General features: G+C 42.0%; 2 protein-coding genes and 1 pseudogene across 2 annotated transcripts; all 3 read right to left on the bottom strand.

Moving 5' to 3' along the window:
- Nucleotides 1-3728: 3728 nt before the first annotated feature.
- Nucleotides 3729-5331, bottom strand: LOC130291458 (P2Y purinoceptor 4-like; annotated as a pseudogene).
- A 1316-nt stretch (nt 5332-6647) lies between these two features.
- Nucleotides 6648-10448, bottom strand: LOC130291129 (lysophosphatidic acid receptor 6-like). The gene is made up of 2 exons (XM_056539583.1): nt 10204-10448; nt 6648-8002 (listed from the first exon to the last, which is right to left on the bottom strand). Exon 2 carries the CDS (start codon nt 7982-7984, stop codon nt 6929-6931), a length of 1056 nt encoding a protein of 351 aa, XP_056395558.1. The 5' UTR covers nt 7985-8002; nt 10204-10448; the 3' UTR covers nt 6648-6928.
- Nucleotides 10449-12342: 1894 nt separating this feature from the next.
- LOC130291286 (lysophosphatidic acid receptor 6-like) lies at nt 12343-16896 on the bottom strand. Its single transcript, XM_056539879.1, has 2 exons — nt 16446-16896; nt 12343-13650 (listed from the first exon to the last, which is right to left on the bottom strand). Exon 2 carries the CDS (start codon nt 13647-13649, stop codon nt 12630-12632), a length of 1020 nt encoding a protein of 339 aa, XP_056395854.1. The 5' UTR covers nt 13650; nt 16446-16896; the 3' UTR covers nt 12343-12629.
- Nucleotides 16897-17137: the final 241 nt, after the last annotated feature.

Here is a 17137-nt window from a genome sequence, read left to right as displayed (position 1 = left end):
GTTTTATATTAATGAAATGGTAACAAGGGCTTGTGGGAAAGTGTTTTTTTGGAATAAAAGTTTAAATTATTATTATTTTTTTTATAATTTACTTTACAGGCTTAGTAGCAAAAGCTGTATTATAGATGGAGTTTATTGCAAAGCCAGGGCTTAGCGTTAGCCCCAAAAACAGCTAGCGCTATCCCCCAATTACCCAGGTGCCCACTGCTGCATGGGTACCAGGAAGAGCCGGTACCAACAGGCCCGGAGCATCAAAAATGGCGCTCCTTGGCCTAGGTGGTAACAACCTGATGTTATTTAGGCTGGGAAGGGCCAGTAACAATGGTCCTAGGCCCCCCCTGGTAACATCAGGCAGTCGCTGTTTGGTTGGTATCTGGCTGAGAATAAAAATAGGGGCAACCCCTTTTTTCTCTTAATTATATATGCAAAAAACATGTGGGGTTCCCAGTATTTTCATTTTCAGACAGATATCAACCAAGCAGCTAACAGTCTGACGTTACCAAGGTGGGCAAAGACCACTTTCATTGACCCTCCCCAGCCTAATTAACACCAGCCTGTTACGCCTAGGAGCGCCATTTTTGAAGCTCTGGGCCTGTTGGTACCAACTCTTCCCGGTACCCGTGCGGCGGTGGGCACCTGGGGTTAGCGCTAGCTGTTTTTGGGTCCAGCGCTAAGCCCTGGCTTAGTAATGGACTCCATCTATAATACGGCTTTCGCTACTAAGCCTGTAAAGTAAATTATATAAAAAAAACGTTTAAAAACTTTTATTCCACAAAACACTTTCCCACAATACCTTGTTACCATTTTGTTATTATAAAACCAAAAGAACTGTCATCGACGTAGTCCACCCAATCTGAAGTAGTCCACAGGATACACCCACGTAAAATAGGTTAGTACAATTAAGGCGCTCTAACTTGGGGAGGACGTCCATAAAGTAGGGTTTCCAGACAGGGAGCCTCCATCCACCATCCTTCCACTACTAAGCCTGTAAAGTAAATATTAAAAACACAAGACATTTAAAAAAAACTTTTATTCCACAAAACACTCCCCCACAAGCCCTCGTTAACCATTTTATTAATATATAAAACAAAAAATGCAGGTCATCAACGTAGTCCACCGAATCTGAAGTAGTCCTCGGCATGAGTAAATATAAATATAGTACATTTAGGGGGAAAAAAAGTGAGAAAAATATGTAATAAATATACGTATACACGTTATAAATGTAATATTGTGTAATTGACTTAAGTTTCATAGGTGACAAAAAGCCTTATTTTACCATTTTACTACAGTATATTTATTATTAATATCTAGATACAAGGTGTATATGTCCGGCACCGCTAGCGAGAAAGACCGCAAGGGGCTGTCTCGGTGTAGGCAATCGTAAAGTGTACCAACAAAATTGCATGCTGTGGCTCTCCAGATGGTGGTACAGTTTTCCAATAAGTAATAGCAGATATACACTGTATGAGGAAGCAGAATGGAAGACGCACTCACCAATTTCTTGCTGGGATGAATAGTTTATTTTATTGCAGCGTGCTGTACAGAAAATCATCAGGTACAAAGGTGCACAGGGAGCTGTGGATGGAAACAGGCAGGGGGCGGCAACTAGTTTTGCGCACGTAGGCGCTTCCTCTGGCTCGCACGCGAGCCAGAGGAAGCGCCTACACGCGTGAAACTAGTTGCCGCCCCCTGCCTTGTTACATCCACAGCTCCCTGTGCACCTTTGTACCTGATGATTTTCTGTACAGCACGCTGCAATAAAATAAACTATTCATCCCAGCAAGAAATTGGAGTGTGTCTTCCATTCTGCTTCTTCATACATTTATTATTAAAGAGGCACTGTCATTGTTAAAACTTTTCATATATTGCAGGACTCATTATAATATGACATTTCACAATATACACCTGTTTAAATTTTATTTAAATTTAAATTTTCACCTGAAATTCAAGCTCAAAATAGCCACCACCATGGGTCGCCTGTCTTTTAGCCAGACAGACTAGTCTAGATTTTACAGCATACTGGATACCAGCCGTAAAGCATACCGGTATCCAGTATAGGAGATTTCTATTGTGTATGCAAAACTACAGATAAAGGATGTGTGGACATGCTGGGAGCTGTAGTTTTACAACAGCTGGAGGCAACACTGCTCTAACACAGTTATTTACAAACACTGCAGCTCCAGTTGTTACTAAACTACAACTCCCAGCATGCTGAAATGGTCAAAGCTTTCTCGGACTCCTGAATGACAAAGAAGTTGATCAGACATTCAGGAGTCTGTGAAAGATGAATGACACACATAGTGACAGCTATGCTGATTAGCATCCAGCTTTACTAGGAGAAGATAAAACAGATAGAACATGTAGTCATAAAAATGCTGTACTTTTATATAAAAAAATCCTTGCACTAATTTTATAAAGATCTATTGTTATATTTATACATTTTATCCTGTTATGAATTCACCATAATATCTTCTGAATACTGCAGGCAAACTCCAAGCATCTTCCTCTGTGTAACATGACACAGCATAAAACCAGAGAGGAAAGGGTTACAGAGTAGAGAGTACTGATTGGCTGACTGCCCAGGCTTGCTCCTGTGAGGGAGAGAGATGACACGCCCCCTCCTGCCTGCACAATGAAAAAGTAACTCACCAGCAGATAAATGCTTCTATCTCTGGATATATAGGTCCGAGACACCTAAACATTATATGCACATGATCAGGATTGGGTCCTGAGTAACATATCCCTTTTTTTCTTTTTTTTGCACCATGACAGGTACGCTTTAATAATGATCATACATGGGTTTTAAAGGAGTCAGAGTTCACTACAGAGTGTGAATTGGTACATTTGGTTCACCAACTCCACGGCCCTGTGAATGAGAGCACAATGCGAAGGTGACAGTATGGAACAGTCATCACAGTGAATTTAAGACTCTCTCTTCTTAAATGTCTCAAAAAAGGGAAATGAAAATGGAAAATTGACCGACAGTCAACCCAAGATATTTATATGAAAAAATTAGTTATCTATTTCTCAAGCCGAACTGAGATCCTTATTGTTGATTTATTTTTTATTTTTTTATTTGTATGTTTTTTATTCACAAACATTATTTATTTCTGACCTTTTAGGCGTGGACTATTTATTAGCTAAAGCATTCTTGAGAGGTTTTCAGTCAGGACAGATATAGCTATTGCAAAACTACAACTCTCAGCATGTGCTGGTAGCTACAGTAGCTACAGTTAGGCTGACAAATGAGAAACATGGCTCGGTAGTGCTCCCTGTTGGGAGAGGACGATGTTGTTCTGAAGCCAACTTTACCTGGTTACTTGGGGTATCATCAGATTTATCACCTTTTCCACGTTTAAAGGGGTACTCCAACGCTAAGTCATCTTATCCCCTATCCAAAGGATAGGGGATAAGATGCCTGATCGCGTGGGTCCTGCCGCTGGGGACCCCCGTGATCTTTCACGCAGCACCCCGTTACAATCAGTCCCCACAGCTGTCACGCCCCCATCCCATATGCTTGCATTGAGGGGTGGAGCATGACGTCACACGGGGAGTGGAGTCGTGACGTCACAATGCTCCGGCCCCGTGATCGCCAGTCATCATACCCGAAGCGAAAATGCTCCGGGGCAAGATTGTAACGGGGTGCTGCGTGCAAGATCACGGGGGTCCCCCCGACCCCCGCGATCAGGCATCTTGTCCCCTATCCTTTGGATAGGGGATAAGATGTCTTAGCGCTGGAGTACCCCTTTGAGACAACTACACCAGCTTGTGAACGTGTGCTTAAACCTTTCTGAGGCAAAACAGTACAGGATGGGATCCAAACAGCAATTGGTACCCGATAGCATCCAGGTGATGTAATAGGTCTCTTCAACATTTCCTAGTAAAGAACACATAGATGGGAAAAACCAATTGATGGTAACCCCCGTGGTTCTGGTGATATGTACTGGAATATAATAGATTATAAAGATGATTGGGAGACAAATATGATCTAGAGATAGATAGAGACCATGACATTCGTGAAAGTGTTTATTGGATTCACGTTGAGTATGAATCGACTCAGGAGACTGTAGAAGACCAAGGTTATGGTGAAAGGAATTAGGAGACCTGAGAAGACGATGACCAAGTTCCAAACAAAAAATAAAACCGCTTGATCTGTTTGATGGAAACTGAGACATTTCGTGACTTCTTGAACTTCAGAAGTTTTTAGGACAAAGAAAAAGGGAATTCCTTGTTCGACCCCAGACAATGACAACGTTTTGTGATAAATGGCTTTGTGGTTAAGGCCTTCCTTTTAACATTTTGGGCAACTGAAAAGTATCTGTGAACACTGATCAGCGTAAGAAAATATATACTTCCATATACACTGCTCAAAAAAATAAAGGGAACACTAAGGTAACACATCCTAGATCTGAATGAATGAACTAATCGTATGAAATACAGACGTCACGCCCCCTCCCATAGACTTGCATTGAGGGGGCGGGGCGTGATGTCATGAGGGGGCGGGCTATGACGTAACGAACTCCTGGCTCCAGCTTTTGGAACAAAGATTAAAATGTCTATACACAAGAGCAGCCAATAGGCCGGTAGATTAACCAAAGTTAAAAAACGTTATTCCTCCATGGCAAACAGGTACAAAGTTTTAACCCATACAAGGGTACTGTAAGGGTACTTAGGGCACCGCAATGGGGACTAACACCATGCTGATCGAAAGCCACAAGCAAACTATACTGGGGAATATATTCAGGGTATGTAAAATGCTACAATGGAACCGCAGTGGGTGTTGCTTTTATGCAATAAGAATAGCTAGAGGGAAATTGCAATGGGGTGTCTCTCTGTCATTTCCCCACGTTTCTAACTTGGTTCATTGTTAAACATGTTTCTCTTGTTACTTAGACTTTCCTTGAAATTAAATATTTTTATAGGACATAACTATTTGTGTTTTGTAATCTTGACCATTATATTATATTTACCCCATCCTGCAAATGGACCTATATATTTATATAGGTCCATTTACGATCACGGTGCCATGGCGGGCGATTGCATATCGCCGGGCACCTGCCGCAATTGTCAGGAGTGGAGCTGCGCTCCAACCCTGCCAGTTAACCCCTTCCATGCTGTGGTCAGTGTGACTGTAGCACCGATTGCGTTGACAGAGGGAGGGAGCTCCCTCTGTTTTCCATTGAGACCCCAAGATGTGATTGCTTTACCTAAAGGTAACAAGGACCTGACGAAGAAGGGAGCTCCTCCGAAACGTGTTGTCCACACCTGTATTGTACTTTTTATGATCTGTACTAAAAAGTACCTAAACTTTACACCTGACTCCCGTGTCATCACGTCGGTGAAGTGCTACCTGCCCAAGTTGGATTTTTCTTGGAAAGAAAGGAACCCCCGGCCGGGATTTCCACTTCTCCACATCTGTTCTCCTGCATTCCACACCGTCCCTGATGGGTCTGACGGCTGGCTGCTCTCGATACACCGGACCGGAGACCTGCTAAAACGCTGATCAGTGTGGTGCCTGTGTAGCGCTACCTTTAAAGGTGAGCAGGTCCATTCATTTTTTTATGCTATCCCCCAGCCCCCCCCGTGTTATCCCTGATAATCGTCTCACTAACTTCTTTTTTTCTGCATCTTCAAAGGTCCCTAAGTGGGACACTAAAAAAAAAAGTAGAAAAATAAATACAGTAAATAAATAAACATACACATAGACATGAATGGAGGGGGCGAGGCGTGACATCATGAACACGGAAGCTCCAAGCTTCCAGGACCCCCACGATCAGACAGCTGCTGTTTTTTTTTTTTAATTTGCTGACTAAATTGTTAAAAAGGAACTTTTCTCTACATGAACATGGAAACCAAATATATTTCATTAAAAAAGTTCTTTATTATTATATACATCACATACATCATCCTACATAATTACACAGCGTCATGGAGTTTGAGTCAGTTTTAGTGCAGCGTATTCTTATTATTATATATTATGATATGTTATAACTTTAATATTGTGTAATTGACTTGAAGTTTCATAGTTGACGAAAAGGCTTATTTTACTATAGTACATTTATTATTATTAATTATTTTACATGGGTCATTTATGCAGTCGGAGTTCGGGTCAGAGTGTGAAAACAGAGGAGTTGGAGTGGTACTTTTGGTTTCCCGACTCCACGGCTCTGCAAATGAGACCACAATGCAATGTTGACAATATTTAAAGGGGTACTCTGGCCCTGAGACATCTTATCCCCTATCCAAAGGATAGGGGATAAGATGTCTGACCGCGGGGGTCTTGCCGCTGGGGACCCCCGCAATCTTGCATTCGACACCCACCTGTTTGAGCTGCACGCCGCGGTGCCAGCTCACAAACAGCCGGGTGGCAACCACAGGGCCGGAGATTCGTGACGTTACGGCTCTGCCCCCGTGAGACGTTACCCCCCCACTATGCAAGTCTATGGGAGGGGGCGTAGACTTGCATAGCGGGGGCAGGGGGTGATGTCACACAGGGGCGGAGTCGTGACGTCATGATACTCCGGCCCTGGCAGTTTGTGAGCTGGCAGCATGGCGTGCAGCTCAAAGAGGTGGGTGTCGAATGCAAGATTGCGGGGGTCCCCAGTGGCGGGACCTCCGCGGTCAGACATCCTTTGGATAGGGGATAAGATGTCTCAGGGCCGGAGTACCCCTTTAACAGTCATTTCAGTCATTCTAAGAATTTATTTACACATAAATTCCTCAGACTTTTTAGGCCTGGACTATTATTAGCTATAATATTCTTGAGTGGTCTTAAGTCAGGAGAGGTCCAGCTATTGCAAAACTACAACTCTCGGCATGCGGGGAATAAAGCTATTTGCCTATACTACTATCTGGTCCCTCAGCGCCTGAAGTTCCATTTTTGGAGGTGGATTGTGGTACAACTCTCAGCATGTCCTGGTAGCTACAGTCATTTTTCACCCTCCGCTGGCAAATGAGAAACGGTAGTGCTCCCAGTTGGGAGAGGACGAGGTTGTTCTGAAGCCGACTCTACTTGGGTACTTGTGGTATCGATCAACGTGATTTGTTCACCTTTTCCACGTTTAAGACAACTACACCAGCTCGTGAACGTGTGCTTAAACCTTTCTGAGGCAAAACAGTACAGGATGGGATCCAAACAGCAATTGGTACCCGATAGCATCCAGGTGATGTAATAGGCTACTTCAACATTTTCTAGTAAAGAACACAGAGATGGGAAGAACAAGGTGATGGTAACCCCCGTGGTTCTGGTGATATGGACTGGAATATAACAGATTATAAAGATGATAAGGGAGACAAATATCATCTGCACGGATTTGGAGACCATGACATTCGTGAGAGTGTTCACTGGATTCACGTTGAGTATGAATCGACTCAGGAGACTGTAGCAGACCAAGGTTATGGTGAAAGGAATTAGGAGACCTGAGAAGAGGATGATCCAGTTCCAAACAAAAAATAAAACCGCTTGATCTGTTTGATGGAAACTGAGACATTTCGTGACTCCGTGAACTTCAGAAGTTTTTAGGACAAAGAAAAATGGAATTCCTTGTGCAAGGAGACAACCCCAGACAACGATGGAAAGTTTTGTGATAAATGGCTTTGTGGTCAAGGCCTTCCTTTTAACATTTTGGGCAACTGAAAAGTATCTGTGAACACTGATCAGCGTAAGAAAATATATACTTCCATACATGTGGGTGCTGAGGAGGAAGACCTTAAACTGGCAGAAGAAGGTTCCGAAGGTCCAGTCGTCGGTCAAAGAGTAGATGATGATCAGAGGAGCAGCCGGGGTGATGATGGCATCGGAGATGGCCAAGTTGAACTGGAGAATCACTGTGGAGTTCCATTGTTTTACTCGAAACCAGAATATCCACAAACTGATACAGTTCATCACAAACCCAATGAAGAAGATGAAGCTCAGGAAGATCGGGATGAAAGGATTAATTGTTTGCGGCTGACACCCGGTGTAATTTGTAGAAGTGTTCTCCATCCCGAATGAAGTTTTCAGCTGAAAATGAGAAATTACAGATAACATCAGCGTTGCTTCCCCTTCTAAATCCTCTGGTAACTCAAGGTTCAGTATATAGTTGATTTTATTAGAATCTAAGATTTCCTAATTAAGCAAGACAAAACCGCCAGGAAGTTACAAAAGAAAGAGCGTAAGTTAGTTCGACAGATAGTGGATGACTGAAATGCAGAAAACAGGATGTGATCAGAGCACCCTTCAGTGATCACCTCTTGTCCAGCTGAAGAAGTCATGTAAAATGCTACAGAGGAACCGCAATGGGTGCTGTTTTTATGCTCTGTGATTGGCTTCAATTGAACTACAATTGGTGCTACCTCTTTGCTGTGTTAAAGGGGTACTACAGTGCTGAGCGTTCAGAACAAATAGTTCTGAAAGTTTAGAGCCTGCGTCGAGGCTCGTGATGTCATGGCCCCGCCCCCTCGTGACATCATGCCCCACCCCCTCAATGTAAGTATATGGGAGGGGGCGTGGCGATCACCACACCCCCTCCCATAGACTTACATTGAGGGGGTGGGGGGTGATGTCTCAAGGGGCAGGGCCGTGACGTCACGAGCCCCGACGCCGGCTCTAAGCTTTCGGAACTATTTTTTCTGAACGCTCAGCACCGGAGTACCCCTTTAAAGCCCACAAGAGAACTGCAAGAGGGGTGTCTCTATGCCATTTGCCCCTCTTTCTAACTTGATTCATTGCTAAATAGACTTTGTTACTTAGACTTCCCTTGAAAATAAAACATAATATAGGGCATAGCTAATTGTGTTTTGTAACCTTGACCATTATGTCATATTAAAGTCCATATGTAACAGCTTCCAAAAGTCGGGTAGATTAAACAAAGTCAACCCATGCTGTAAAAGACCCTTGCATGGGTTGAATCGTATCTTTGTGCCATGGAGGGATAAAGTTTATCACTTTTTTTAATCTACCCGCCTATTGAAAGCTGTTACATATGGACTATAATATCACATAACGATTAAAGCGTTACTGTCGTTAGAAACAACTTTTTTCCATTTATTACTTCCTTAAAAACTAAGCATTTTCTTGATAACTTCATAAAAAATGTTTATTACTAAAGATGTGAAATAAATGTTTGAAAACATGGCCACTAGGGGTCTCTCTCTTTTAAATTTTGAAAACGAACCCTGGTATCTAGGGCTCCTTGGTCCGCACTACCAAGAAAAGGACCAAAATTCTGAAGGGAGGGGGAGTGAGGGCGTGGTTTTCGCTCTCCTCTGTTCACTCAGTACAGTGTATAATCCAGCTCTCTACTGTGTGAGGAGAACACCTGTGAGATCCAGACAAGATGCAGACAGCTTGCAGCCTCCTCAGGAGAAGTATTCACGTGCACAGTGACAACCAATAGAAGGTGCTAAACTATTATATAGATCATGCATGGCTGCATTAGAGTTATTTAGAGCATGGATTTAGGCAGAAACCTCTACAAGTGTAAAAAAATGTTTGTGTAGACCTCATACAAGGAAGAGGGGAGGGGGGGGGGTGGAGAGGAGATCATCATGCTCCAGGGGAAACACCCCCAGAATCTGAGAGGAAATAAGAAAGACTCATTACAGGAACGCATAGATCAAAAGGTATTGTACATTTTAGCACATGCATATTATGCATACAGGTCTTAGGGCACATTACTACACTGATTTAAGCATTTTATTTTATTTTTTACTAATGACAGTAATGCTTTAAGATTGAAAAACACAAAATTCTACTTGTTATGACCTATAATATCTTTTAATTTCAAGGTAAGTCTAAGTAACAATGAAAAGCATGTTTGACAATTAACCAAGTTAGAAAAAAGGGACAAATGGCATAAATACACCCCCATTGCAGTTCTCTTGTAGACTTTCACATGGAATAGATGTAGCACCCATTGCAGTTCCATTGTAGCCAATCACTAGGCATAGAATCAGCACTCATTGCTCTTACTCTGTTGCATTTCATATGACCTAACAATATTTCCACTCTGCATTTTGGTTGTTGGTTTCCCGTAGTATGGTGGCAGCCCCCAATGCTGCACCCTCAGTACCTTTGCAGTCTTTCCACAATCACACCTATAATCTTATATCTCTATTTTTAGTATTGTTATTGTCCATGTTAATCACTGGATATTTTTTCTCTGCTTATGTTTAAGAGACAAAGGAAACCGATACAAATAAGGTATAAGCAATGACACTGACCTGTTCACAATTCTGCGACAAGCGTCCGACAATGACAGCTGTGGAAAGTGATGTGTACACAATTTTGATGTCATGTACAGTAAGTACCAGCCACTGGATCTTCCTGTTTTTTTGTTGGGGGAAGTGAGAAGAGGGTTTCTTCTTCTTGTAGGAAACGTTATTTATTGGGTTATGTTGGAAAGTCCTATTCCGCTTATAATGACACTTTTTCTTTAATAAAAGTTATGTTGTTGAACATTCGGACCCCCCAGCTATACTATCTGATGCCTTCTGCTCTTCAGTCGCCAATGACTTCTTGTATTGGGGACCTGCTAGCTATAGACATAAACAGGCGCTCTGTCAGGGGTCACTCGTAGTCAAGTTGGACCATGTGTCTACAGAATCCAGGTGAAGATGAAGATACAATGTAAAACGACAGATGCTATCTCCATGAAATTACTTGTTGTTATAATTTATTCTACTTTACTAAACATACAATTCCTAAACAGTGCACAACCCAATAAAAAGCTGGAAACCTGCTCCGTCTTCAGTGTGTGTTGTTTGAAGCTTCTGTGTTACTTCATTGCCTTAACCCCTTAAAGACACAGGATGTAAATGTACGTCCTCATGCCCTGGAACTTAACGCATCAGGACGTACATTTACGTCCTGTACGTGACGCTACCACCGGAGCGGTGCTCGCATCATGCACGGCAGGTTCCGTCTGCCATCAGCAGCCAAGTACCCGCCGGTAATGGCAGACTTTAGCGATCGTGCTGATGTCCACTATTAACCCCTCAGATGCCGTGATCAATACAGATCACGGCATCTGCGGCAATGTGGGCGTTAAAATGTATGATCAGATCACCTGCGGCACTGCCCCGTTACCTGCCTCCAGGGGTCTTCTGCTCTGGTCTGAGATCGAGCAGAGCAGACGGTCGCTGATACTGATCAGTGCTATTCATATGCATAGCACTGAACAGTATTAGCAATCAAATGATTGCTATAAAAAGTGGGGGAAAAAGGGGAAAAAAATGAAAAAAAATTAGAAAAATCCCCTCCCCCAATAAAAATGTAAATAGTCCCTTTTTCCCATTTTACCCCAAAAAGCATTTTAAAAAATGAACGTATTTGATATCGCCACGTGCGTAAGTGTCCGAACTATCAAAATTGGCGTAAACATAAAAAAAAAAATAAAGTACAAAATTGCTGCTTTTTTGTCACATCACATTAAAAAAAAATTATAAAAAGCGATTTAAAATGCAGTATCGATAAAAAGTACAGATCACGGTGCTAAAAAAATAAGCCCTTATACAGCCGCTTATACGGAAAAATGAGAAAGTTATAGGTCGTCAAAATAGAGGGATTTTAAACCTACTAATTTGGTTAAAAGTTTGAGATTTTTTTTAAGCGGTATAATAATAGAAATGTATGTAGTCAAGGGTATCATAGAATAAATAAAATATGTCATTTTTACCATAAAGTGTACAGCGTGAAAACGAAACCTTTGAAAATTTGCAAAATTGCGGTTTTCTTTTCAATTTCCCCACACAAATAATAATAATTTTTTGTTGCGCCATACATTTTATGGTAAAATGAGTGATGTCGTTACAAAGGACAACTGGTTGAAAAAACAAGCCCTCATATTGGTCTGTGGATGAAAATATAAAAGAGTTATGATTTTTAGAAGGCGAGGAGAAAAAATCGAAAATGCAAAAATAAAATTGTCCTTAAGGGGTTAAATGGACACTGTCATAAAAAAAAAAAAAAACTTTTGCCATGTATCAGATATCTATAAAAAAAATGTAATCGATGGGGTCTGTTCTGAACCCAACCGTTCAGGATGACACCATCCTGGTCTTATAGACAGCACTGTGCTCGTTCTTGTCATCCGTCGGGGTCTGAACACTCAGACCATGACCAATAAAAAAAATGTTGACATGTTCCCAGGACATGTCTTTTTATTGACAGATACACTTTAACTCGCAGAGCTCCGTATTAACCAACCAATCCCACTTTGTCTCTCCCATCTCGTCTGCTTTATTTATTCATTTTTCTAACAATAATCCTATGTGGAAAACCTCTGTACATGCCATTTCTCGGACATCTTTTTACCAATCTAACACCTTTATGAGACCTAGTGTATGCTTATCTGGGACGGCTGTGAGGGTCTATAAATAGGGACACCTACTATATATAGTGTTTAGTATGTTAGGAACAGTTGAAGAACTTTTATAGTCCTCGGAATTTGGCATAAGCTGTTTGGTTTTGGTAAGAGCCAAATATTGGCTTCAGCTATCGGTAAGTCCTTTATTGTGCCACATCAAAGGCATAACATCCCAAAAGAACAGGACTTCAAACAATATAACAATATGTAGACAAAAAAGATTTGGTCAGTTCTGCATTGTGATGATTTAGTGTATTCAAAATAATTTGCAATAATAATCTTTCATGCAAAGGACAATCGGTTTTTGTCTTGCTCGAGGGATGACCATGGTGATGATCTTCTGAAGCTTCCATCTGGTTTATCTTTACCGTCTTGTCTTTGCCGTAAGCTCTGCCGTCCTGTGAGTGTGCTATTGAATCTGTCTGAACCAAAAAAATATATAATAGGATCCAAACAGCAATTTGTTCCCGATAACATCCAGGTGAGGTAATAGGCCACCTCAACCTTTTCTAGAAAAGAACACATGTTTGGGAAGAACAAGGTGATAGTAACCCCCACGGTTCTGGTGATATGGACTGGAATATAACAGATAATGAAGATTATCAAGGAGACAAATATCATCTGCACGGATTTGGAGACCATGACGTTCGTGAGAGTGTTCATTGGATTCACGTTGAGGATATATCGACTCAGGAGACTGTAGCAGACCAAGGTTATGGTGAAAGGAATGAGGAGACCTGAGAAGAGGATGACACCATTCCAAACAAAGAATAAAACCGCTTGATCGTTTTGATGTATACTGAGACATTTCGTGACTCCGTGAATTTCAGATGTTTTTAGAACAAAGAAAAATGGAATTCCTTGTGCGAAGAGACAACACCAGACAATGATACAAAGTTTTGTGATAAATGGCTTTGTGGTCAAGGCCTTCCTTTTAACATTTTGGGCAACTGAAAAGTATCTGTGAACACTGATCAGCGTAAGAAAATATATACTTCCATACATGTGGGTGCTGAGGAGGAAGACCTTAAACTGGCAGAAGAAGGTTCCGAAGGTCCAGTTGTCGGTCAAAGAGTAGATGATGATCAGAGGAGCAGCCGGGGTGATGATGGCATCGGAGATGGCCAAGTTGAACTGGAGAATCACAGTCGAGTTCCATTGTTTTACTCGAAACCAGAATATCCACAAACTGATACAATTTAACACAAAACCAATGGAGTAGATGACGCCCAAGGAAATTGGGATGATGATGCCAATGTGTTGAGGCTGGCAGGTCGTGAAGTTTCCAGATGTGTTTAACATTCTAAAAGTAATGAAATGAGAAGAAAATTTAAGACACAAATGACAGAAATAATAACATTTGTAGGATAGTTTTCAAAATATCTGTAGTGGGCAAACTAGATGGGTCAAAGGCTCTTATCTGCCAACATATGTTTTTATGTCATCCCTCCATATCTACTAGATAAGAGCTCAGAACAGATACTGAACAAGAAAGGAATGCTGGGAGATTTCAGCTTCGAGTATAGTACAGAATATAACTCAGGATCAGTATAGGATAAGTAATGTTGTGGTGTCCCTGCATGCACTCCGTCAATACAAGTGCAAGGGATTAAAATGGTACACCACTGCCCCAGCTATCGGAACATTTTGTTCCGAATGCTGGGTGCGGGGGTTGGGATGTCCCGTTACGCCCCCTTAATGCAAGTCTATGGGAGGTGGGGGGGGGGGGGGGGTGACTGCCATGCCCTCTTCCTTAGACTTGCATTGAGGGCCATGGCTATGACATCATGACCCCCGCAGCCCGCACCCAGTGTTCGGAACAAAATATTCCGAACGCTGGGGCAGTGGAGTACCCCTTTAACTGTCTTTACCCAAAATCCTAATCTTTACATGTCACCTGTCCACCCTTTACCTAATTAAAGCCTAAGGGCTGTGCTGTCTCCGCCCCAGTCTCTAGGGACAGGGAAGGAACCTAAAGCACATGTTAGTGAGTTAGGCTCTGGGCTCTGATCATAACCCAGCAGTAAGTCTCAAACCTACCATGAGAGTCTGCCTCCAACTACAATATTCAAGGTCTAGGCAACAAGTCGCAACCCTTTTGGTGTGTCCCGCTACAGGGGTAGCACCAACACAAGAAGATTCTTTAGGAGCATGAGCAAAACAGACAAGCCCTCTAAAAAGGAAGGATTAGGTCCGAGTATTCTCTGGGCTGGCCTTTCCAAAGTGACTGACTAACATCTGGAGTCTTTCTTATGGATGTCCTCATGTCAGTGACGTCTCAGAGTAACCCAAGGAAATGTAGGTGAAGGAGGGAGACTTTGCAAAGTCTACAACGGAACACCCGCGTGAAGACCCTTGAATACGCACTCACACTTGGATAGCTATCGGAATAAAAGTACTGCCAAGTCAAGTCAGTCTAAAGTCAAGTCTCAAGTTGTAGTCTAAAGTCTGAAGTGCCTAATCTCATCCTGCAAATACAGTGAGATAAATACCCCAAGGTTCTATTCTGATGCAATATATCCATATTCAATACCGTCAAAGCATTATATATTGTCTTTGCATCGATATATCTCCTATATACTCATATAGGCTACTCTACATATATATCTAGTCTAGTTTAAAATACAGTGTGAGACAGGCAAGAACCGCCACATGTCTCTGAACCCAGAACGTACCACTAGGGATAGAGAACCAGTCTACTCAGGAGGACTAAAAGTCAAACAATTCCCAAGTCTATATTCTTCACATTGTTCAAGGACTGTGACAGTCACATACTACCAGCTATCTCTACCTAATGTGTCTATCAAATGTGATATTCCCAGTCTGTATTATCATCACCGTCTTTTGTTAGATTGGATCTGTAACATCAGTAAAGAACAAGCTGTTATCCATAAATCCTAGCTTTTGAGGTATTTCTTCCTGGGGCTTTGATACAGAAAGCTGCTTTATTTTAAGTAGTAGTTAGTGGGAACTGTCATTTTACTACAGGGTTGTTACACTTCAGCCACCAAACACTACAACCCTCAGACAAATCAGTCACACAAACTAACTAAAACCCTACTACTGGCGTCACAAACCTGACAACCTGCCAGCCAAGTGTCCAAATTTGTTTTAAAGCATTTATGCCAGACACAATGTATGTGTACACAGTAACCTCGCCAGCAGAATAGTGAGTATAGCTCTGGAGTATAATACAGGATATAACTCAGGATCAGTACAGGATAAGTAATGTAATGTATGTGTACACAGTAACCTCGCCAGCAGAATAGTGAGTACAGCTCTGGAGTATAATACAGGATATAACTCAGGATCAGTACAGGATAAGTAATGTAATGTATGTACACAGTGACCTCACCAGCAGAATAGTGAGTACAGCTCTGGAGTATAATACAGGATATAATCAGGATCAGTACAGGATAAGTAATGTAATGTATGTACACAGTGACCCCACCAACATAATAGTGAGTACAGCTCTGGAGTATAATACAGGATATAACTCAGGATCAGTACAGGATGAGTAATGTAATGTATGTACACAGTGGCCCCACCAGCAGAATAGTGAGTAGAGCTCTGGGGTATAATACAGGATATAACTCAGGATCAGTACAGGATAAGTAATGTATGTATGTACACAGTGACCTCACCAGCAGAATAGTGAGTACAGCTCTGGAGTATAATACAGGATATAACTCAGGATCAGTACAGGATAAGTAATGTAATGTATGTACACAGTGACATCACCAGCAGAATAGTGAGTACAGCTCTGGAGTATAATACAGGATATAACTCAGGATCAGTACAGGATAAGTAATGTAATGTATGTACACAGTGACCTCACCAGCAGAATAGTGAGTACAGCTCTGGAGTATAATACAGGATATAACTCAGGATCAGTACAGGATAAGTAAGGTAATGTATGTGCACAGTGACTGCACATTGTTACTTTATATCTTATATAGTAAATTAATGATCAGTGATGGACATACCCATAAAAGTTTTCAAAAATGGTTTTGTCTATTATTAGCATAAACCATCAGTCATTTGAGGAAGGAAAGGATGATGCAGAATAATGATAAGTAGATCACATCAATCACTTACCTGCTCACATTGGATCCTACAAGAATCGTAGACCAGATCTGTTCTCCGTTCTCTTGTCTTTACACCAGGGGAAGTAAAAACAAGTGTCCTGATCGTCCATGTAGTAACCAGCACAGCGGCGGACCCTCTACACAACATCATTAGGGAAAACCTAGTCGTGACTAAGGGGGGTTTTCACTAGGAAAGGTCAAAAATAAAATAAATGAAAACAAATAGCCACAAAAAGGGGATCCCCTGCTAAAAAAAACCCCATTGGTCTCACTACATGAAGATGATTCATAGTTTGTTGGCAGCTTTAAAGGCGAGACGCATCTTTGGAACTTTGTCATTGCAGAGTATTATGCTATAGTACGGAACTGTTACATAGGCATTATATGGCACTATTATATAGGCACTATTGGAGAGTATTAGGTTGGCATTCTATTTCAGTGTTCTATACTACATGAATAAGGCTGTTAAAGGGGTACTCCACTGGTCAGCGTTTGGAACAAACTGTTCTGAACACTGTAGCCGGGAGCTCGTGACATCATAGCCCCACCCCCTCATGACGTCACGCCCCGCCCCCTCAATGCAAGTCTATGGGAGGGGGCGTGACGGCCGTCACGCCCCCTCCCATAGACTTGCATTGAGGGGGCGGGGCGTGACGTCATGAGGGGGTGGGGCTATGATGTCACGAGCTCCCGGCTACAGTG

The sequence above is a fragment of the Hyla sarda genome, chromosome 9 (assembly GCF_029499605.1).
Source record: "Hyla sarda isolate aHylSar1 chromosome 9, aHylSar1.hap1, whole genome shotgun sequence".
Taxonomy (NCBI): Eukaryota; Metazoa; Chordata; class Amphibia; order Anura; family Hylidae; genus Hyla; species Hyla sarda.
The sequence above is the reverse complement of the archived record's forward strand: the minus strand, read 5'-3'. Positions and strand labels throughout refer to the sequence as shown.

Coding starts and splice junctions, on each gene's coding strand:
- LOC130291129 (XM_056539583.1), bottom strand. CDS start 7,984: ATGGAGAACACTTCTACAAATTACACCGGGTGTCAGCCGCAAACAATT.
- LOC130291286 (XM_056539879.1), bottom strand. CDS start 13,649: ATGTTAAACACATCTGGAAACTTCACGACCTGCCAGCCTCAACACATT.